The sequence below is a fragment of the Plasmodium gallinaceum genome (genome assembly GCF_900005855.1).
Source record: "Plasmodium gallinaceum strain 8A genome assembly, contig: PGAL8A_v1_64, whole genome shotgun sequence".
Taxonomy (NCBI): Eukaryota; Apicomplexa; class Aconoidasida; order Haemosporida; family Plasmodiidae; genus Plasmodium; species Plasmodium gallinaceum.
The window spans coordinates 177,333-201,863 of NW_021628223.1; the positions used below are offsets into that span (position 1 = coordinate 177,333).

A 24,531-nucleotide genomic window follows, 5' to 3' on the forward strand; every position below is an offset into this window, starting at 1 on the left:
TTTTTTTTTTTTTTTTTTTTTATTTGGCCATAATAGATATCAAAATGCTAGGTTAAATCTTTTAGATTTTTTTTTTTTTTCTTTTCTTCTTTTTTTTTTGTAATAGATTAGAAATAAAAAATATATTTCTAAAGGAATAGAATTTATATTAATTATTTTGAAATAAAAAATGAATATTTAAAAAAGATGTTACAAAGAAATATTAAATCTGTGTATTTTTTTAATAGATGCAAAAAAAAAAATGTAGAAAAAATTGTATTGAGAATCAAAAATTCAGCTGATCATTTAGTTAAAGAGTTTTGCACAAATAATACAAGATATAGGAAAATAACCGTTATTCCATTTGACAAAAATTCAATAAAATTAGAATATAAAAATATTCCTTTTGATTTGGATGATTTAAATCAAAAGAGTAAAAAAGATATATTAAATATATATAAAATTATAAGAGATAAAAATGAATTAAGTAAATTTCCAAATGATTTTGTAGACAATTTATTTGAATGCACGAAAAAATATGTTCGTTCATTGTTACCATATGAATTTGTAAAAATATACAAAACATTAAATATTATTAAAAAAAATGATAAGCAATTAAATTTATTATTGCATCAACAAATAAAAAGGATTTATAAAAATTTTGATATAACAAGTATAAGTAAATTATTTCAAATTTATGTTTTTACAAAATCAAAACCGACATATTTAATAAAACAATTGTCGGAAGTATTTATGAATAATATAAATGATAGCAAGCCATGGAATATAAGAGAAATTATATCCATATTTTGTTATTTTAAAATTGATACAAAGGAGCATACTGATTTAATTTATAAAAAATGTATTCCTCATATATCAAAAAACATAATGAATTATACACCAAAAGATATAACATTAATTTTTTATAGTTATGTAAAAATGAATAAGCAAAATACTATTATATCTAATGTAGTAACAAAAAATGTAATTTTAAAAATAAACAACTATCAATTTTATCAACTAGCAATTATATTGAATAGCTTCTCGAAGATAGGAGAAAAAAATAACAAATTATGTAAAGTAATATGTGATAAAATTAAGAAAAAGATAGAATATTCTAAAAATTCAAATAATAGTTATGATTCAAGTTATGCTAGTAATTCAAACAACTTAGATAAATATAAATACGATAACCATATTAATTTGAATAAATGTAGTAATAATAATATTACTTATAATTTAAATGATTCATCTAGCAAAAGAATTCAAATTACAAATAAAATAAATGTATGTGATGATGAAGTAACAGAAATAAACGAAGAAAGTTATACCGCACAACAAATCAACTTAAAAGATAATAAAGAAAAAATAAATGAAAAAGACAATTTATTAGAATCACAAATATTAAAACCGAAAGATGTTTCCATTATATTAAATTCATTAATAAAATTAGAATATTATGATAATGAAACATTTAACTGTTTAATCCCGTTTATAATAAATAATGTTTCATATTTTTCTCCACAATCTTTAAGTAATTTAGTTCACGCCTATTCACATATTCAAATAAATAACACGTTGTTACTAGATAAAATTGTGAAGGAATCAATAATGAAAATTCAAAAATTTAAAAATATAGAAATGAGTAATTTAGCTAATTCACTAGTTAGATTAAATAGAAAAGATAAGACATTATTTACATATATTATAGATGAATTTTTATACCGTGCAACTATAGGATCAAAATTTTTAAATTATGATTTTGATATTTTATCATTGCAACAATTTGCATATTCATTTAGTAAAATAGGATTAAATGATGATAAAGTATACATTATTTTATATAAATTATTAGTAAAAAAAATTAATCAAATAAACAAAAAAAACAAAAAATGCAACAATTTGATAAAAATAGATGAAAAAGAAAATAAAAAACAAAAAATAGAGGTTGTAGAAAACACGGATGTAATTCCAAGTAGAAATAATAATCTTATTATGAAAACTAACATGAATTTTGAAAATAATTTTGATTTTTTTTCTTTGGCTACATTTATAAATTCGTACGGTAAAGTAAAAATTCATTATAAAAATTTTTCTCATTTTATCAGTTATATAATAAGGAAAAAAAAAAAAAGTAATGAAGTTCTTTCTAATCAATCCTTAAGTAATATAATATATGGTTTACTAAAATTAGAAATTAAAGATAAAAAAATATACCAATTTTTATTAAAAGAATGTATTGAAAAAATAGATTCATTACAACCATTACAGATAGTGTTATTATTATATTCTTTTAGTAAATTAAAAATATATTCCTATAAATTTGTTAAAAAATCAATTCAAATGTTAAGTATGAACATTAATAATTTAAGTTTATCTGATATATCATTGACTTGCTATTCTTTATCAAATTTTTTATATAGAGATGTAATTTTTTTATATAAAGTTAATAAAATTATTCTTTTAAATAATTATGAATTTAATTCAAAAAATGTTTCTCAATTTTTTAATTCTTTCACTAAATTATGTTTTTATCATAAACCCTTTTATGATCTGATATTTCAAAAAATTCAAAATTTTATGCATGAATTTAATGAAAAAGAATTAACAAATATTGTATTTTCTTTTATTTATTATTTTCACATGAAGATATTGCATTTAAATTCTTTGCAAGATAGTTCTTTAAATAAAAAAAAAACTTTTGATATAAAACCTGCTATTGAAGATAATTCAAATAAATTAAAGAATAAATTGAGTGAAATACAAATAGAAAATATTTATCCTATTAATGAAAAATCTGACAATTTAATTGATAGAGAAAATATGAAATGTGCAAATTATATTAATAGAAATAATAAGAACACATCTAATTGTGATAATAAGAATAATATATTTGAATATACGAATAAAATTAATAACAATATAGATATTAATGAAGAACTTTTTAAAAATGAATTAAATTTATTTTTTAATTTAATATATATTTTGAATGAAAAATATCGTCAGAAAATATCTTTGATTAGTGTGTATCAATTACAAATTGTTGATTTATATTTAAGAGCAATTTTTTCTAATTATTTTCAGTTTCCTATTTATTTGAAAAACTTTTTTTTTAAATGTAGAAGTGTTAAATTAAACATAGATGACTATATAATATTATCATCAAAAACACATAGAAATATTTCGAAGTTTTTGAATTTAGTCGGAATAAGTCATAGAAGTGAAGTTCAATTCGGCCCATATCAGTTAGATATTGTAGTTGATTTTTTACAAAATAAAAAAAAAATGTTTGATGTGAATAGTTTAGAAAATAATTCAAGTGATAATAGTGATAATGTAATTTATAAAAGTAAAAGATTAGAAAAAGAATTAGTAATTAAAAAGGAAAATGAAAATAAAAATGTAGTAATTGAGAAATTATTGAACAAAAATATTTTAATAGAAGTAGATGGCATATCTCATTTTTACAAAGAAAGTTTTAGTAGAACTCTTAACTCAATTATAAAAGATTTTATTTTAAAAAAATTTGGATGGAATATAATACATATACCATATCAAGAATGGAATCAATGTTTTAATTTTAAAAAAAAATTATTATATTGTATACATATATTGAAATATATATTAGAAATAAGTAAAGAAGATATTTGCATAAAAGACTTTATTCATTTTATTAATAATAATAAACAGAAAGAAAGTTATTATTCAAAAGTATCAGTAAATAATAACATATTAGATAAGAATATGTATTGTGAAGAAAATGTAAATATTGAAAATATAAACACAGACAAAATAAACGATAATACTTTACCTGAGTACTATAAAATTAGTGAAGAAACTATTTTTTTAAATCAAATAAAGAATAGAAATAAACACCAACAAAATATTATGAAAAAACTTAGAGAAAGTGCAAAAATTCAGTATAATTATAATATATCATGTCAAAAAAATGATGCATCTAAAAATCAAAAAAATATTTCTAATTTATTTTTAAAAAATGAAGAATCCGATAGTGAAGATGATGAAAATTAATAAAATCTAACAAAATTTAAACTAATAGATTATATTAATTACATACATAATTATTTTATTTCCATAATTAAAAGTTCTATATGTATATTTATATATATATATATATATATTTTTTTTTTTTTATAATATAAAAAATTATATGAAAATAATTTTATCTCAATAGCTAAAAAATATTCTTCTTGGTAATTTATAAAATTATTTTATTATATTTAAAATGTCCTATTAATATAATTTTATTATTTATTTTTTAAATCATAATTTTAATTGATTTGAATTCATTTTTTTTTTTTTTTTTTTTTTTTTTTAATTAATACACACACAATCTTTTAATATATTGTAATTAAAATACATGATCATATTATTACATTTATAATTTGAAATATTTTTTGTTTCAATTTTATTTTATTTTTAAATAAGAAAAAAAGTATTATTTTCTTTTTATATATATTCCTAAAAAATTTGGAATTAAATTATCATTTTTTTTGTCCTTATTATTAAAGAAATAATAGAATTATATATTTATGCAATATTTCTAGTTATAGATTATGTTTCCTTTACCTGCAACATCAAATATAAATATAAATTTTTCCAAATGTTAATTTACTAATTTTTCTTTTACTTCATTTCGTTACATGCCTTTTTTTTTTTTTAATCATTAACAAAATAAACACATTTTTTTATAAAGATAAATTTTTTTTTTTTTTTTTTATTTCGTTTTTCTAATAAATTCAATATATTTTTAATATTTATTCTACTTGAATACGAAAAAAAAAATTCTTTTTTTTTTTTTTTTTTTTTTTTTTTNTTTTTTTTTTTTTTTTTTTTTTTTTTTTTGAATATAAAAATACATTTGAATATGTGATTATATAAGAATTTAAATTATCTAAATATAAAAATATAATTAAATATTTGACAAATATTAAAAAAAGAAAGTATATAAAAATAAGAAAGTTGTAAATTAAATTATAAAAACATATTTTATATATTTCTGATACCAAAATTTTGTATATATATATATATATATATATATATATATATATATATATATAATTATTTGTTTCTGATAAAGAATAATTCTAAAAGATAATTATGAAATCTATAAAATAATTAATCATAAGTACTATAGAAAATATATAAAGTTTTTTACCTTTCCTTTTTTCATAAATAAATGTTCTTTTTTTTATTATTAATTTGAAATAAAATAACATTTTTTCTTTCTTTTAATGATTAAATAAAATAAAAAAAAGTAGATTTATTATTCTATTTTATTTAATTATTTATTATTTTATTTATTTTTTTTTTTTTAATAGTCTCCGATTTTTGGTGCTAAGAAGAAAGTTAAATGAGAATTTTCTTGTAAGTCTGCTATTTGTTGTTTAAAATTAAATTTAATTGATATTGGTATATTTGGTGATAGGGATATTAAAACTTCATCGGATAAAGATGAAGCTCTTGAAAACATCACTAAATATCTTGTGGCAAATTCTTGTGAGACAGATTTAGTACAAGTTATTGATACGTCTGTCATATCATTTGTAAATTGTTTTGTTACTTTTATATCAGATCCTGTTGTACTTAAAATCATAGTATCTTTTTTCATTGATATGGATACATTATCCCCAATTGAATTTAAATATTTTGTGAATTCTTGAAATTTTTTTGACTTCATTGTACATTGGCAATGATATTCAGATTGAGGTATTTCTAGATGTTCCTTTTGTGCATTAATTAATTTAACTTGGATTTCTAATGAATCGTCTGAACTCGATTGTTCTTCTTCATCTATTATTCCAATATTTAAGACAGCATCATTTTCATTATCTTCTTTAAACAAAAACACAGTTGACTTTTCTTTTATTACAGATAATATTTTTAACATAAAATTTATACTTATGCCAAGAACACAATTTTTATCACATCTAATAAAAAAAAAAAAAAAAAAAAAAAAAAATTCATTAAATAGAAATAGAATGACAATAACACAATTTTACATTCCAATGCAAAAAATTATACAGCATAAATATATATGATTATATCAATATAAATATATAATCTTAATAAATTTAATATCTTTAATGATACTATATTTTTTAAAAACAATAAACCTGTAATGTTGAAAAAAGTCTGATACAATATTTAAATCAACTAATGATACATGACTGCAATCCATTGATTGCATTTTAATTCCATTCTCATCACATTCTAAGTTCACTTCTGTACATATATCTTTTAATGTTTCAAATAATTTCTTAAAAAATTGTCCATCTATTCTGCATTCAAACATTTTTGCTATAAATTATAGTGAGAGTTTTAAACTATTTTATTAGTTCTTTTTTTTTTTTTTTTTAAGTATTAAAGACTAATTTAAAAGGATTTTGATTTTAAAAGGGTATAAGGGTTTCATAAGAATATATTAGAATATATAAATTTTTTTTTAAAATAAATTTACAGAAAAAAAAAAATACATGTAATTTAAAAAAAAAAAAAAAAATATACAAAATGAAATTATTTTAAATATTTATTAAAAAAAAAAAATAAAACAAAGTATATATTTTTAGAAAATATATAAAAAAAAATTCATATGGAAAATGAAAATACAGATGGTTTATTTCACTAATATTTGTTAAGAGTATAAAAAGCTCTTAAATACCTAATTTTTATATATGATAAATAAAAATATAAAATGAAAAAAAAAAATTTTAATAAGCATATAATTATTTTAATATTCAAATAAGCTAAAAAAAAGATTTTATTTTATTATTTTTTTTTTTTTTTTTTTTTTAATATACCTTTTATTTTTATATTTGCATAGATGTATATATTTACTTATAATAATATTTATACTGATTTCTCAAACATTTCGTTATTATTTTTTTAAAAATATGTCTAAGAATAGATAATTTTTTATATAGAAATAATTATATTAAGCGATATATAAAAATAAAAAATTATAAAGCAGAAATTAAGATACGATAAATTCTATTAAGTCTTCGGAAGAATATGTTATCATTAGGTATAATAAATTTGAAATTTTTAATTATTGTAATTATTTTTTATTTTATTATTATATTTCCATATGTTCATTTATATAAATAATTTAAAAATTAGAATAATGTGAACAAAAGTAAAAAAAAATGAGGTCTAACGAGAAAATATAAAAAAATTGATAATTTTCAGTGAAATTTTTATTCCTTGTTAAGACAATACTTATTATTATAAAAATTTTGTATTTTTAAAAAGCTTTATGGTTTTTATAATTTTAAAAAAATTAAAGAGATAAAATAAAAAAAAATTTGTCTGAATAATAAACATTATGAAGAATATATTTAAATAGAAGTTATGAATTAAATATAAATAATATTCCCTGAAATAAATCTCATAATTTCTTCAGTAAATGTATAATACATCAACATTTTTAATTTTCATAATTGTGTTATATGATAACATATTTTTTTCTTTTAAACAATAAATGAATATAAAAAAGGAAATTTAACAAATAAGAAATAAAAACATTAATTTTATAATAAAGGATATGAAAATTTTTTTATAATACTAATTTCCTTTAAAATTTATTTTATTTAATTTATAAAAATTTTAATAGTTTTTAATTATATATCATTTGTAAGAGATTAAAAATAAAATAAATAACAAGATAATTATATTAATTTAAATATAGTAATATAAACATTTTAAAATTTAAATATGTTAAAATTATATTAATAAAATCAATAAATATGAAATATCTTATATGATGTAATCAACTTTTAATAATTTTACTTTTTATCAAATCCATTTTTTCCTTAATTCATTGAATTTGCTTCTTTCATTTTTTTTTTTTAAACAAGAATTGCAAAAAAAAAAAATCAAAAAAAAAATATATATGTATATATTTAAATAGAGAATTAAATAAAATAATTTAGGTCATTAAATTATGAAAAGAATGATAAATTTTTAAATCATTTTAATTTATATAATACATCGAATTTCTGAAATTATATATTAAGAAAATTTACAATTTCAGAAAAAACAATTTGAATTAAAACAATTTTTTAAAATGAAAAAAAAATAATTAAACAACTTGTAATTAATTATATCGATTTTTAATTAAATATTAAATAATTTAAATAATATTATATTATATCAATAATAATCAAATAAATAAAAAAAAAAAAAAAATATATTTTCATTTTAGAAGTAAAATTTTAAAGAATATCAGTATTTTTTTGCATATTTTATAATTTTTGCTTATTTTTTGTAAGTTTATTTTTTTCTACGTTGAGAAATCAAAACAACTAAGTCTATATACATGTTTTGCAATTTACATATATATATTATTTGAAAGGTAAAATTCTATTAAAATGAAATTTCATAAAAGAAAAAAAACTTTAAAAAAAAACAGAAATAACAATATTAATCATACAAAAAATAATAATGATTCTGAAATAGAATCAGATGATATATTATCATCAGCAGAATCAAATGACAATAATTTGGCTCTTTTACATAAAAAAAAAAAAATAAATGATAATATAAGTGATGATGATGTAAATGATAATAATAATTCTAATGACGACGAAAATGATGATATTTTTAACAATCCAGAGGAGAGAAAAATATATTTAGCTAAAAAATATTTAAAAGATTTAGGTGTTCAAAGTTCAGATAGAGATAATTCTTCAGAGTCATCAGTAAATAGTGATGATGAACAAAAATTAAGTAAATTAAGTAATGATCTTTCTTCTGATGAAAATGAAGAAAAAAAAAAAATAATAAGTAAAATGCTAATGGAAAAAGAAAAATCCAAAAGTGTCAAGTCTATTTTAAATTTAGGAAATAAAGTAAAAATATTTTATGATGAAGTATTATCTACGAAATCATTAAATATCAATAAAAAAGATACAAAAAACGTTGACACCTTGAATAATAAAATTGATGAAAATGTCATATTTTTTCGTGGACACAAGAAAAGTGTTACTTGTGTTGCATGTCCCGATTATAATTTATCCTTTTTAGATCAGTACGATTATACATATAGTAATAATAAATATAAAGGATACAATAATGGAAAATTTTACGAACATGATAATAATAATACTGAGAATTATTCTTTTAGTTGGCATGATAATATTAATTATAACGACAATAATGTAGATCATAAAGAAATAATTATTGAACCAAAAATATTTGAAAATACATCAATTAGTACAATTTATACTGGTGGAAAAGATGCTTGTATTATAGAATGGGATTTAATTAAAGGAGAAAAGGTTCACATCTATAAAGGATGTTCAAGTTCTTATACAAAATTTGGGAATAAAGGTATAAATCATTTTAAGAGTGTTATGGATATTTATTGTCATAAATTTAATTCTTTTTTTATATCTGTTGGTTCTGATAATTTAATAAATGTATGGGATAATAGGATAAAAAAGGAATGTATAAATTCAAATGTTGGTCATAAAAATATCATAAGTGGAATAATTGGATGTAATGACACTACTGAAGAATTACATATTGATCATAATTTTTTTACATCATCATATGATAAAACAATTAAATTATGGGACTTACGTTTTTTTGATAAATGTATAAATACCTATTTAGGTCATACCAATAATATTTTGAGTATGAATTCCATAAGTCAAAATAAATTAGTAACTAGCTCTAGCGATTATACATTACGTATATGGAATACAAAAAATGATAATCATATTTTGTATAGTATAAATTATGAAATTATTGAATCTTGTTGTACACTTAATAATAAAATATTTATTGCTGGAACATTTTCTGGTCATATTTATATTTTTACATCTTCATATAAAAAACCTATTTGCATACAAAAAAATGCACACAGTGCATATTCTATAACAGCTCTTATAAGTATTCCTTTTACGAATATATTTATTTCTGGATCTTATGATGGATATGTTCATTTTTGGGAGTACAAAAATATTAACAAAATAGCTGGAAATGTTAATAAAATTCTGACTGTTCAGATTTATGGTACTATAAATAAATTTTCATTTTCACATAATTATAAATATTTATTTATTGCTGTTGGTAATGAAATGAAACACGGTACTTGGACAAGAACAAAAAATAAAAGTGGATTAGCAATTATACCCTTACATTTTTTATCCTAATTATTATTTATAAATATAGAATATATATATATATATGTGTGTAGTAATATATGCTATTGTATAAAATGCAATACTTCAGGTAGTATATAAAATAATATAAATTTTTTAATTTATATAAAAATATTTAATATTATCTATTTTAATTTAGAAATTATTTTTACCAACTTTTAATGATAACATTTACATTTTTGTTAATTTATTAAAAAGGTAAATTTTTTTTATCTGTTTAAATGTTTATTATTTTAAAAAAAATATGAAAATTTTTATTTTTTATTATCTAATTTATTTCCTTGTCTTGTTATATTGTTATAGTTTTTTTCCTTTTTTTTTTTTTTTTTGTTTATTAAATCTTTTAAATATATTTAAAATTTTGAATATGTTAAGAAAAATTTGTCTATTTTTTCTTTAATTCATATTAAAAATTAAAATTATAAATATTTGAATTTTTAAAAGTTTGTTATACACCTTATTAATATAATAAATTATTTTAGAATATATTAAAAAAATATTAAAGGAAAATAAAATGATATGAAATATTTATAAATTATGAAATATAAATCATTTCTAAAATTAAATATTGTATCATTAGAAACATACATTATTTAAAAGAGCAATTTTTTTTTATATATTAAAGATTAACCTTACTGTAAGTATCCTAGCGAAACAGTATTCGTTATTTTGTAATTAATGTACTAAGCAAATTTTTTTTAGTTCTTCAAAACAAATTTTATTTAAAAAAAGATAAAAAAGAATTAGATGACAAGCTTTTTTTTTTTTTTTTTTTTTTTTTTTTTTTTTTCAATATATATGTTACTATTAAAAGGAGTTGTTTATAATTTGTTTTGCTTAGCTACCATATTTCTTCCATCTTAAATGAAACGATACAAATGTATTAACATAAATGTTTAATTTATGATAAAAAAAAAAAAAAAAAAAGGAATCCATAAATAAATTTTTGAAATATTATAATTTAACTGATAATCTAATATTTATATTTTTATTACTAAATTTTTTTAAAATGGATTTCTAATTTTCATTTGTTCCTTGTTATTATTTATTAATCTATTTTTTCTTTTATTACATAAATTATGTTAAAGTTACAATTTTACAATTATAATATATAAAAACATTAAAAAATATTAGACAAATTTACAAATAAAAAATATTCTAATTTTCTTTTATAATTTTTGAATTTCTTCTTGTATTTCAATATATTTTAAATAAAAACTCTAAAATTATAACATTTTTACTTTTTTTCTGCATTAAAAATTGTTTATTTTATTTTATTTTATTTTATTTTTTTATTTATTTATTTATTTATTTATTTATTTTATTTTATTTAATTTTTTTTTTTTTTTTTTTTTTTTTTTTTGCCAATATAGAGTGTTAAAAATTAATTTTGTGTACTAAATTATATTTATTTATTTGTTTCATATGTTTCCGTGTATAAATTAATTTTTTTTCAATCTAATAATTAATAAAATTAAGAAATATAATGTAATGCTCATATATAATATTTCTTTTAAAATTATTTTTACATAATAAAAACATTATAAAGAATTTATATGACATATTTATTTATTATAATATTTTTATTATACTTATTTCATTTCTAATATCTTCATTTATTTTTTTATATGAATTCATTTGTCTTTATTATTCCAATTAATTTTTGAAGATATACAATACATATTTTTGTTTTCTTAAAATTATTATAGATATTTTGACATTATACAGATATATATAAATTTTAAAAAATTAATATGATAATTATCTAATAATATACTAATGGTGATGATAAGTAGTGATATTTTATCTAGTGAAACTAAAATGGACGACAAACCAGTTGCCTTCTTAATTTTCTTTTTAGTAAATTTAATTTTTTCTATTTTAATTTTCTATATTTGTTTAAGAGAAGATCAGAAAGTAAAGTAAGAAATAATTTTAAAAAATAATACAGAAAATCTATAAATTTTATATTTATTAAAGACAAATTCTTTTTATTATTTTTTATATAAAGTTGTTTACTTCAATTTTCGTATTTGAGAATATAAACATTTGCATCACTTAATTTTTTTTTTTTTTTTATTCAAAAAGACATTTATTGTTTTTAATATTTAAAAAAAAAAAAACCAACCATAATTTTTTTTTCTATATAAATGTATAAAAAAAAAAAAAACATTTTTTTATTCGATTTTTATTTTTAGATATGAAATAATTAAAAATGAAGAAATGAAAGAATTTGATGTTTAAAAATGCAAAAACGCACTAAAGAATAAACTCACTGATAGAAAAAATGATTTAAAGCTTTTTTTATATTGAATTATACAAACAATTGAATGGAAAATTTTTCTTAAAAATATTTCATCGACTTTTATACATAATTCTATGTATAACAACTTCATGTCCTAATATTTTTATTAAACGTATAATAGTAAAAAAATTTCATATTTTAATATTAAAAACTAGTTTTCTTTTGTTAAATTTAACTATTTTTTTTACCTATTTACACTCTTTTTTTATGTTTCTTTATTATTTTAGTTTTTATTTTTTTATTTTTTTTTTAATATACTTATTAAATTTATTAAGCTATTCCTTCTTTAACAATTTCTTTGTTAAAATTAATAAAAAAAATTTTTTTTTTCTCGGTTATTTTGATTTTAAATTCTTATTAATTTTAAAAAACACATATATCACATAGTTAAAATTTTTCAATTAAACTAAATATTAGTAATTTTTTATTTTTTTATATTCATAAAAATTTAATAATTTTTTTCTCCACCTGAAAGCATTCCACTGTATTAAGATGAATAGATTAATAACACGATTTTCCTTATAAAAGATTATAATTTATTTATTTATTTGAAAAAGTAATGATTTTATAACAAAAATTATAAAAAAAAATTTTAAAATGAGCAAAAAATATGTTTATTGGGAAAAACAAGGTAATGACCGTATGTGCGGCCTTCATTGCATAAATAGTATTCTTCAAGTAATTAAAAAAAAAAATTATATATTTCATAAAATAATATAAAATTAAATAAATATATAATAGTTTAATAATAATATATAAGAAATATAACAAATAATGGTGTAAAAATATGCTCTATTAAATAAATATAAATGAATAATTCTTAAAATAAAAAGTGATATGTATATATATAAATATATATATATATATATATAAATAGAGTAAATTTCACATATTCATTTTTTTTTTTTTTTTTATTATTCTATATATTTAATTTATTTTAATATCAAATATATATTTTATATTTTGTTTCATTTTATTTTTTTATAAATATACAAAAAAATAAAGGGCCCATATTATAGTGAAGATACATTAGCAGAAATAGGAAGAGAACTCGATGATAAAGAAAAAGAATTTTTTAAATGTTCTAATGAATTAGTAAGAAATAACTCATCGAATGTATTAGAAGATGGTTTTATAAATATTTCCGTTTTAATAGAATGCTTAAAAAGGAAAAATATATTATTAAAGAATGTTTTAGAAGAAGATTTGATTAAAATAATTTCTAGTAATCACCAAGATATTGGTTATATATGTAATTTAGAACAGCATTGGTTTAGCATACGTAAGATTTATAATACATGGTATGTATTAGACAGTTTAAAAAGTGCTCCTTTATTTATTAAAGACATGAATTTAAAGTTTTATTTTAATGATGTTATTAAAAAATATCATATATTTTCCGTTCAAAATATAAATCCATATATATCTTTACCAAAGCCAGATATAAATTTTGAAGCAAAAAATCCAAATCAATTTTATATACCTACAAGTGAGATATCCGAAATATCTTTTATATCTGATGGCTTTATATCAGAGGATAAATTTCATATGAACAGATCAGAAAAAAATTCTTCGTTTTCACACTTAAATAAAAGTCAAAAATTTAGGTGGCCAGAAAATGGAGGAAAAAAATTAAATGACGAAATAAATGTAATTAATTCTAATAACATGGAAGAAGATGATGATTTAAAAATAGCTTTAAAATTGTCCATGGAAGAATATTTTAAGGTTTATATTGAAAATATACATAAAGAGATATGTAAAAGATGTTTTAATTCAACATATAACATTTTTATTGCTTTGTAATTTATTTAATTATATTCTAATATTTTTCTGTTTTACTTATTGTACAGAATTTGCCACCTCCACTTGAAGAAACTTCCGATGAAAATTGTATCAATATTATGGTTAAATTGTCCAATAAAAAAATTCAGAAGAAATTCAGTGTTACAAAAACTTTAGGAGTATGCTTAAAAGCATTAAACAGAAAAAAAAAAAAAAAAAAAAAAAAAATATATATATTTTTATTTAAATATAAAATGAAAAGTACTTATTTTATTTTGTTATATCACAAATATGTATGTTTATTTGTATATATAGGATATCTTTTATTGGATAGAATATGAATCCGCAAAAAATCAAGACATTTGTTCTTCTTTACTCTTTAGAAGTAATTATTATCTTTTTCAAATTTACCCAAGGTATCCATATATATATGAAATATAAAATAATTACTTAATAATAATAAACAAAATTTTTCTCGTATAATTTTTCTTAGAAGAAAATTTAGAAAGTACCAAAATGGTTCAATAGAATTACAATTGGGAGATAAAGTAAAATTAATTTTTCTATATTTTTTTATACATTTCATACTTCTAAATTTTTTTTTTTTTTTTTTTTCTGAAATTCCTTTCACTTTTCAGATAGAAATGGTTAATGACAAAACTTTGAAAGATTTGAATTTTGAAAAAGAAGAAACATTTATGATATCCTAATGAACTTAAAAATAAATTAACATACTTATTTACCTTTAATAATTTACATGGTGCAAAATGATAAAAAAAAAAAAAAAATTAAAAATAAAATAATGAAATGAAAGTACCGCCATAGAGAAGCACATGTTTATAACAAATTAAAAAAAAAAAAAAAAAAAAAAACAGATTCTACTTTTTAACTTTATGATAAAAGTTAGAATATTTTATTCGTCATATTCATTTAATCAGTTAAAATAAGAAATAATTCCTTTTAATATACTATTTTTTTTTTATGTATATGAATATTTTTTTATTTTATTACTTTTTTTTTTTTTTTTACTAGTTTCTATTTTTGTTTAACATTTTTAAAAACAGAATTGAATATTGATTACAACATTATTTCTCAATTTTTTTCAGAAAAAATTTCATTTATTATTTAAACTACTGTTTTCCAAAAAAAAAAAAAAATCTACATTTAAATGTGCTAATAAATTATATGAGAGAAATAGTATTAGGACATCAATCAGTTTTATAAAGTGCTTCTTTTTCTTTTTATGAGAAAAATTAATTGAAAAAAAATTTCTCTTTTTTATTAAAGTGAAATTTCTTTTCATAAAATAAATTTAGGTAAACTTTTTTTTTTTTTTTTGAAAAGCATTTTCTGCTTATTCTTCTTTTAATATAAAATTTAAAAAGATATAATGGTTCACAAAAATTAAAAGGAGTAAATTACTTTATTGGAGAACATAAAAAATTATTAAAAATTAAACAATTATAACACTATATAAATGCAAGTGTGAAAACTTATTTTCCAAATAAAAACATCACATGTACTAATATAAAATATCAATATATAATCTATTGACATATTTTTTTTTTTAAAAATTGGATGATTCCTATGCTTTACTATTTCTATGTATACAAAATATATAAATGCATATGTAAAAAATTAAAAGAGAATATAAAAAAAAAATTAATAAAAAATATATATATATATATATATACAAAAAAAGAAAATTTTTTATACTAATATATAAAAAATATAAAAAATACTAAGAACATTAAAATGATCACTTCTATAAATATGAAAAGTATCCACTCATTTAACTGTCATTATCTACAATAATTTGTTCTACTTGTTTTAGAATTGTTGGATTTTGAAGATTTTCATCTTCAGTTTGTTCTTTCTCAGGAATTTCTTCGGGTACTGGTGAATCATCAACTTTTTCTTCTGAATCTGTTACGCTTGCTGATTCAGATTTTTGTGTCTCATTTACTTCAACATTATTTGGTGTGTAATAATCTTCTGGATATTGAAGTTTCCATGGGTAATATAAAGGTGCTTCTTCAAATTCACGATTAAATCTATCTAAATTTCTTCTTATATTGATAAATTTGATAGTACCATATATGGCATTTGTTAAAGCAACAGTACCTAGATATATTATATTACTTAAAGCTCCGATCCATCTTCTTGCTTTTCTATTTTGTTCATAACCATTATCTACATAAACATTAGTTCCATCAGGATTTTTACTTTCATCATCTAGTAAAATTTTAAAGACATCTCCTCCTCTTGGTTCTTCATAATATGAAATTTTCTTAGATTTTAAAAATGGATAAGATATTCCTTGAATGGTATTCATACCAAGGAATCCTGCAAGAAAATATGTATTTACAAGAGAAAGTTTGTAAGTTCTTTTCCAACTACTGCAACTTAAATTAAGTTCAAAAGTTTCCAAATCTCTTTCTAAAATACAGAAACGACCTTCTTTACTATCTCTAACTGCTAAATGAAAATCATATACTTCAGAAAAAGATTCAAATGGAATTGGCCATATGAAAGAAGATTGGTTATTCATTAAAATATTTACATTATCTATTATTGTAACTCTAAATTGTCTACCATACTGAGAAATTGGATTTCTAAAAACATCAATACTTACTCTAACACTCCATGGTGGTGCAATAAATTCTACAGTCTCAAAATTTTTTGGTATTAATAAGGCATTTGAATCTTTTTTTTCACAGACAACATAACCTTCAAAATTAGCTGGTAAAACGATTTTTGGATCAACTGCATTGGAATAATTGTTACTTTTCATAACAGGTAAGGGGTTAACAAAACGAGAACTTTGAGCTAATTGAATATGACTAAATAATACCTCATTATATGTTGCACTACCTGTTTGCTGTATTAATGTTTGCTTTTCTACAGATACTTCAAGTATCTTATTTCCTTCATTACATATAACTTTATCATTATGTACTTTTATATCTATGCTATTAAAATTTCCATCAAGAAGTGATATATCTATCCATCCATTTGTATCATAGCCTTTCTTTTTCGCAAGAAAATTTATTAAACTATTTCGTGGACCTTGAAAAAATTTTCTTTTATCGGTTCTTATATTATATTCTTTTGCTAAAATATTCAATACAAAATTTAAAAATAATAATAAAACAACAGTATGCTTAACTGATTTCATCTTTAAAATTGAAAAATGAATGAGAAAAAAAAAGGTTTTAAAAAAAAAAAAAAAAAAATTTAAATACAACTTTTATACTTTATAAAATCTATAATTAATAACATACACATATATATGTTTTTAAATAATTTAATTGAAATTATCAAAAAAAATTTAAAATCTGTAATAAATATTTATACTATATAATAATAATAATAATACTAAAATTTTACACGTTTAATAATACTATTATTTAAAAAAAATAAAAAAATTTTATATATATACGATAATGCGTATATATAGTTTTTTACATATATATATCAAATTAAATATTTAATTAATAATAGAAAAACTATAATAGATACTAAAATATCTTAAGATTACTGAAAATTTAAAAAAAAAAAAAAAAAAAAGAGAAAAATTAAAAATTATATGAATATAACAAATTAAATATTAATATTTTTATTTTTAAAACTCTTTAAATATTTTTATATATTTTTTTATTCTTTTTACAATTTATATAATTTATTAAATTTAAAAAATCGCATTTCTAGGATAGATTATATGTTTAAAAAATGAATTTTTGTGTTACTGCATGAGTTGCGAAAAATAGTACCATTATTGTAAAAAATGCATAAATAATTTTAAAAATATTTAGAAAAAATTTAAAAACAATTTTTCAAAAAAAGAACAATAAAATTATTTTTTAAAGATTAATAAAAATTAAAAAAAATTAGTATTACAATAATATTTTATTTTTTTTTTAAAATAATTATTTTTACTTTTCTAGATATTTATATAAAATTCTGAATAAAGCATTTCAAAAAATATAAAAAAAATTTTAAGTACAAAAACGCATCTTTTTAATAAAAATTTAAATGAATATATTTATTTTTTGTAAAATTTTAGACGATACTAATTTTTTAGAACTTGTAAACGCAATGGTTTTTTTAAAATTTTAGGATATAATATTCAAATATGCACCCAAGAATATGTATTGATATTTATATCTTAAAAATATTAACAAATATTTTTTATCTAATAAAACAAGTTTAATATATATACATATATGTATATATATTTAATATACAATATTCTTTTTTAGCAATGTTTTCAATAAATATTTTATTTTTTTCTCTTATTTTTTTTTTGCATGCTTCAATAAATCCTAAAAAATATTCCACTTTTTTTATCTTTTTTCTTTTTTGAGAAAGGAATAATAATTTTTTATTATTCTATTTATTTTTTTATTTTATTTTTTCATTTATATTAATTAAATGTTATAAATAAAAAATTTTATAATAAAATGGTTTTATTTTTTTCAAATTTTGCAAGATATGATTATTAGATATACTAAGAGTTATTATAAATATTATTTTTATTGTAAAACAAAAACTACTAAAAAAGATACTGAAATCAGCATTTTTTGAAATTTTGCATAATTAAAATATACATTCGTTTATTTTATATAAACAAAAAATTGAAACATTATAAGAATTTAATGTTACTAAAAAAAGATAGGAAACGTATGGAATAATATAAAAATGCTATATGAAGTATTTGTATGAATATATTAACAGTTGTCCTAATTATGAAAATTATTAGTAAAATTATAAAATATAATAGTCATTATGATAAGAATAAGGATTATAAAACATTTAAATTTATCCTTAAAAATAGAATTTAGTTTATTTATATATAATTTCTTTATTTAGAAAATATGCTTCTCAGTAAAATTAACTGAAAATTTTATATGAAGAAAGTTTTATTTTACGACGTTAAATACTTCTTCATCATATTAACAAATGCATTGTAATCTGCAGATTGATTTGCATCTTCTAAATTTAAATAAACTTTACATAAATATAACAATGAATCTTGTGAAATATTAATATTGCATAATCGTAAAAATCTTTTTAAATCATTTGTATTTATTACATTATTTGTTTGTATACATTTAAAGAAATCTTTAAATATAATTTCCAATTCATGTTTTTTTAGTTGTTTATTTATTAATATATGTAATATAGAAGGACTTAACATAAAATTTTCAACATAATTAAGTTTATTCCATTTTATATCTGCTTTTATATTTTTTATTATCTCCCTTATGTTTTCATCATTTAAATCTTGAGAAAGGATTTTATTAAAAATTTTTTTGCAGTCATTTTCAGAGAGTGTTGCACTGTTATCTTTAGAAAAATATTTTAGTGCACGAATTAAACATTGTGCATCAAGTTCCAGTTTATTCATTTTTGCTTTCAAAAAAAATAAAAATGCAATCTTTAAAAATAAATAAAAAATATATATATATATATTAAGCTTATTATTATAATTAATTTTTTAATTTTATTCTTTTTTTTTTTTTATACTAAAAAATTTATACATAAAATTATATTTTTGATAAATTTTTTTACTCAGAAGTTTGAACTATTTTTATGTATTATTCTTCATTCCTCATATATTTTGAAATTTTTTGTCTTCTTTAACATATTTATTAATATTTCCTAAAAAGGAGAAATTTCCTTTTTATTTTACAACACATTCAGTTAAAGAATAAAAGAAAAAAAAAGAAAATGAGAAAACCTTTTTAATAAAACTAAAATTTTAAAAAAAAATTTTATCTATTTTTATTAATCTGTCATTTTTTTTCGAGTTGCAATTTTAATAATATTCAAATAAAATATATAATTTTAAAAAGCAGTATGCACATTTTAATTTTGAAAAAAAAAAAAAAAAATTTATATTTTTAAATGTTTAAACAACTTTTACATTGGTAACAGATATATTTTTAAAAATATAAACTTCAGAAAAAAAGATGAATTTTCTTTTATTTAAAACAAATTACACAAAAATTAATATTTTAAAAGTTAGCTAATTAAAATTATTTTCATATGTATACGATATTTACATATTTTTTTTTAATTTATTTTGTTTAGAATTATATATTTCACTGTTTAAAAAATGTAACATGTTTCTTAATTTTATGTTAAAAATTTTTATATTTAATATTTTTAAACTTAAATATGTTGGAACTTGGTATTTTTAAAAATTAAATAAAAGAAATTAAAAGTAGAATTTTAAAATTACAAAAATATAAAAACAAATTAATTTTTATAAATTATTTGCAAAATTAAAATTAAAAATAAATTTAAGTACATGCACAAACAATAACAAAATATAAAATTAAAAAGAAAAAAAAAATTTCATTATATTTATTTAAAATAGGAAATGAAAAAAAAAATAAAAGTGGATATAAATATATAACGAATAAGAACAATGTACGAAACATATTAAATAGAATTATTATATATTTATTTAAAAATTTTAATTTTTTTTTTTTTTTTTTTTTTTTTTATATATGTTGTCTTTTTGTTATTATAATTTACCACTTTAAAAAGTTTTGTTTTAATTTTATTATATGTCTTTATCGAGAATATGCTATTTCTTTCAGTTGATTGGGTATTGGTTGATTAGTTTTATTTAATAATTTAATTAGTTCTTTTGCGAACTTTAGTTTTTGAGGTACGTAATAATCATAAGAAAAAAATAAAATTGATTTTCCCTTTTTTCCAGCCCTTCCAGTTCTTCCAATTCTATGTATATAATCTTCTATGGTATTTGGAACATCATAATTAATAACAATGGAAATATTTTTAATATCTAATCCTCTTGAAGCTACATCAGTTGCAACTAATATATTGCATCTATCACTTTTGTAATTATTTAATATTCTATCTCTCTCTCTTTGCTGCTTATCACCATGAATGGATAATGCATTGTATTGATGATATCGTAATTCTTTACATAAATTATCACAATTTCTTTTCGTATCACAAAATATTAATATTTTATTGTTTTCATAATTTTCTTTTAACCAATCTAGTAACTTTTTTTTCATATCAATTGATGGACTAATAATTACATTCTGTTCAATATTTTTATTTGCTGTCAGTTCATTTTTACCAATTTGAATTTTTATTGGGTCATATGAACAAAAGTCATAAGCTAATTTCCTGACTTGTTCAGGCCATGTGGCTGTCAAAAATAATAATTGTTTATTTCTATTAACTTGTGTCATTATTTTTCTTAGTTGTTTCTCAAAACCCATATCTAGTAATCTATCCGCTTCATCAATAACAACATAAATACTTTTTAATAAATTAATTATTCCATTTTCTAAAAAATCTAAAAGTCTTCCTGGTGTAGCAACAATTATATCTGCTCCCTTCTTTAAATTATTAATTTGAAAATACTTTGGTACTCCTCCATATATTGCAACACTTTTTAAATTTAAAGTTTTCTCAAAAATTTTTATCTCATCTAGTACTTGCATACATAATTCTCTTGTTGGCAATAATATTAAACCGTAGGTGTTATTTTCCTCATATTCACTTTTCATATCATTTTCTAAATAATTATTTACATCATTTTTATTGATCTCTGAAGTATGACATTCTTCTCTTTCTTCTTCTATTCCATTCTCCTTCGAATCTAAATTTTGTTTGTTTATCTCCATTTGTTTGTGTTTCATTATATGCATAAGACATGGTAAAACATATGCTAAAGTTTTACCACTTCCCGTTTCAGCAACACCAATCAAATCCTTTCCTGATAAAGCTATTGGCCATGTAATTTTTTGTATAGCTGTTGGCTCATTAAATTTACTATTTAAATAATTTAATATGGATTCATGAAAATTTAAATCAGAAAATTTCGTAATAAAATTGTTGATTGATAAATCTTTATTCACAAATATATTATTTTTTTTTAGTTCATTCTGCAATTCTTCATTTGATAAATTCTTTAATTTATTATTATTGTATAAATTTTTTCTTTCTATATTAACTTTTATCTTATTCCATTCAATATCTTTTAAATTACTTCCTAAATTTGAATATCTATCAGAATTATTTAAATTTCTAGAATAATTTGATATTTGATCATCATCATCTTTATATGAATTGTTATATCTTTTTCTATTTTTTTCATAATTATTGTACTTTCTATTTTTGTTATTAATAAATCCATTTTCACCAATGTGACTTTTTTTTATTTCATTTCTATCAAAATTTTTGTAATTTTTAAAATTTTCATTTAAATTGTCACTATTAAAATTTTCTTCTAATAAATCATCATTTTTGAAATTATCACTTATGTTATCATACTCATTAATTTTCCTTCCTTGTGTATTTCCAGTAAAATCTTCTTTTAAATCATTTTCAAAATTTTCATTTAAATAATTATCAGAATTTTCATCTACATCATTTAAATTGTTTTTTAAAGGATAATCATCATTAATATCATTTTTAATTTTATTTTCAGTAAATATACTTTTGCTCATTATATTACTTACTGATTGTCTATTTTTAATTACATTTTCTTCATTATTAATTATATTGTTTCCTAGTTTTTTGATTGAAGTATTAAATTTTGACGATCTATTTTTTATGAATAAAAAATTCTTTGAAAAAAAATATTTCCCATTAGTACTACATTTGATTGACTTCAGCTTCAATATGTTTCTCATATTTTTTGACAAAAAAAATAAGAAAGAAAAAAAAGTTAAAACTAAAATACCCTTAATTTTTAATTAATTTTCAGTTAATAATTTTGAGAAGAATTATTTTGTATATTCTATTTATACATATTTATAGTTTTTTAGAAATTTACATATATTCATAAACATTTAAAAATATTTATTTTGAAAAATTTAATAAAAAAGAGAAATTCACAATTCTAATATTTCTATTATATAAAAAGATGTTTCTTTTCTCTCTTTTTCTTTTTATAAATTGTTTGCCTTATTTATATTTTCATTTAGAATTTATTTATTTAATTTTTTTTTTTTTTTTTTCTTCAAAGTTCTTAAAGTTTATTAAAAATTAAAACAATTTACAATATATCTATTAAAGAGAAATTATGTTTTTCAAATTATAAAATTTTAATGATGAATAACGAAATTTAATATGTGCTTAAAAAAAAAAATTCAATTTACATATATATATATAAGTATAAATATATATATAGATATAAATATATATGTTTTATAAATACGTTTAAATAATAAAAGTTATATATATTTTTTTTTTTTTTTTTTTTTTTTTTTTTTTTTTTTTTTAATGATAAGAAATTTTATAGCTTACAAAAAGAAGTATATAATTGTGCATATGTATTTTCTGTTATAGATAAAATATTTAAATGAGAAATACAAATCTTTATAAAAGAAAAAAGTATTTTTAATCTATTAATTATCATTAATGTAAATTTTATGTTAAATGAATTTTTTTATAATTTTTTTTTTTTTAATGTTTTACAATTTAATATTTCTTTTATATTCATTTTATTATCCTTGAGAATTGTTTGTAACTAAATTTAAAGATACAAACATCTATACTTAATAATTATTTAAATAGTTCATTAAAAATTTCTTAATTATATTTACATTAAACTTAAAAAACTAATTATCCTTAATTATTTTTGGATATAAACGAAATTACTTTATAAAAATATGTAAGAAAGATTAAATGAAATTTTAAAATTTTCTAAGCTATATAAATAATTCACACTTTAGGCAGCAAACACTTTTTTTTACTTCTTATTTTTAAAAATATTAAAAATATTATATATATTGACACATGTTTTTTATACTATAGATGTTTATTATTAATCTAATAATTATTAATTGGTATTTTTTTTTTTTTTTTTTTTCTTTTTTTTTTTCTTTGTTTTGTATTATATTCATTAAAAGAAAGATACTGTTTTTAATCATATTAGAATAACCTACTATTTTAAATTAATATAAATTTCACATATAGTTATTATATGCATACTTTGTTTTCAGATATATATATATATTAGTAGCTAAATTTTTTACTTTATTTTTTTTTTTTTAATATGTATACTTATAGCTGTAAATATTCTCTTTTGCTAATAGTTAAATTAAAGAATAACATTTTGTAAATAAAAAAAAATTAATATTCCAAAAAAAGAAAATTTTTAATAAATGAACTTTCTCTTAAAATATAAAGCATTTAAATTTACTAAAAAAGCTACTGTTAAAAAAAAAAAAAAAAAAAAAAAAAAAAAAAAAAAAAAAAAAAAAAAAAAAAAAAAAA

The 24,531-nt window shown here is 17.5% G+C and overlaps 7 protein-coding genes across 7 annotated transcripts; 3 read left to right on the forward strand and 4 right to left on the reverse strand.

Moving 5' to 3' along the window:
• Positions 1-186: 186 nt before the first annotated feature.
• On the forward strand, positions 187-4,011 carry PGAL8A_00127600 (RAP protein, putative; the record flags this gene model as incomplete). Its single annotated transcript, XM_028674796.1, has 1 exon — positions 187-4,011. The coding sequence occupies one exon, from the start codon at positions 187-189 to the stop codon at positions 4,009-4,011; it is 3,825 nt and encodes a 1,274-aa protein (XP_028526391.1).
• A 1,303-nt stretch (positions 4,012-5,314) lies between these two features.
• PCNA2 (proliferating cell nuclear antigen 2, putative) lies at positions 5,315-6,295 on the reverse strand (the record flags this gene model as incomplete). The annotated part of the gene is made up of 2 exons (XM_028674797.1): positions 5,315-5,930; positions 6,117-6,295. 2 exons carry the CDS (start codon positions 6,293-6,295, stop codon positions 5,315-5,317), a joined length of 795 nt encoding a protein of 264 aa, XP_028526392.1.
• Positions 6,296-8,369: 2,074 nt separating this feature from the next.
• Positions 8,370-10,157, forward strand: PGAL8A_00127800 (conserved Plasmodium protein, unknown function; the record flags this gene model as incomplete). Its single annotated transcript, XM_028674798.1, has 1 exon — positions 8,370-10,157. One exon carries the CDS (start codon positions 8,370-8,372, stop codon positions 10,155-10,157), a length of 1,788 nt encoding a protein of 595 aa, XP_028526393.1.
• A 2,911-nt stretch (positions 10,158-13,068) lies between these two features.
• On the forward strand, positions 13,069-14,966 carry ATX3 (ataxin-3, putative; the record flags this gene model as incomplete). Its single annotated transcript, XM_028674799.1, has 6 exons — positions 13,069-13,149; positions 13,477-14,199; positions 14,325-14,435; positions 14,572-14,672; positions 14,750-14,804; positions 14,895-14,966. 6 exons carry the CDS (start codon positions 13,069-13,071, stop codon positions 14,964-14,966), a joined length of 1,143 nt encoding a protein of 380 aa, XP_028526394.1.
• Positions 14,967-16,048: 1,082 nt separating this feature from the next.
• On the reverse strand, positions 16,049-17,434 carry PGAL8A_00128000 (conserved Plasmodium protein, unknown function; the record flags this gene model as incomplete). Its single annotated transcript, XM_028674800.1, has 1 exon — positions 16,049-17,434. One exon carries the CDS (start codon positions 17,432-17,434, stop codon positions 16,049-16,051), a length of 1,386 nt encoding a protein of 461 aa, XP_028526395.1.
• Positions 17,435-19,183: 1,749 nt separating this feature from the next.
• PGAL8A_00128100 (conserved Plasmodium protein, unknown function) lies at positions 19,184-19,666 on the reverse strand (the record flags this gene model as incomplete). The annotated part of the gene is made up of 1 exon (XM_028674802.1): positions 19,184-19,666. One exon carries the CDS (start codon positions 19,664-19,666, stop codon positions 19,184-19,186), a length of 483 nt encoding a protein of 160 aa, XP_028526396.1.
• A 1,174-nt stretch (positions 19,667-20,840) lies between these two features.
• On the reverse strand, positions 20,841-22,943 carry DH60 (DNA helicase 60, putative; the record flags this gene model as incomplete). The annotated part of the gene is made up of 1 exon (XM_028674803.1): positions 20,841-22,943. The coding sequence occupies one exon, from the start codon at positions 22,941-22,943 to the stop codon at positions 20,841-20,843; it is 2,103 nt and encodes a 700-aa protein (XP_028526397.1).
• Positions 22,944-24,531: the final 1,588 nt, after the last annotated feature.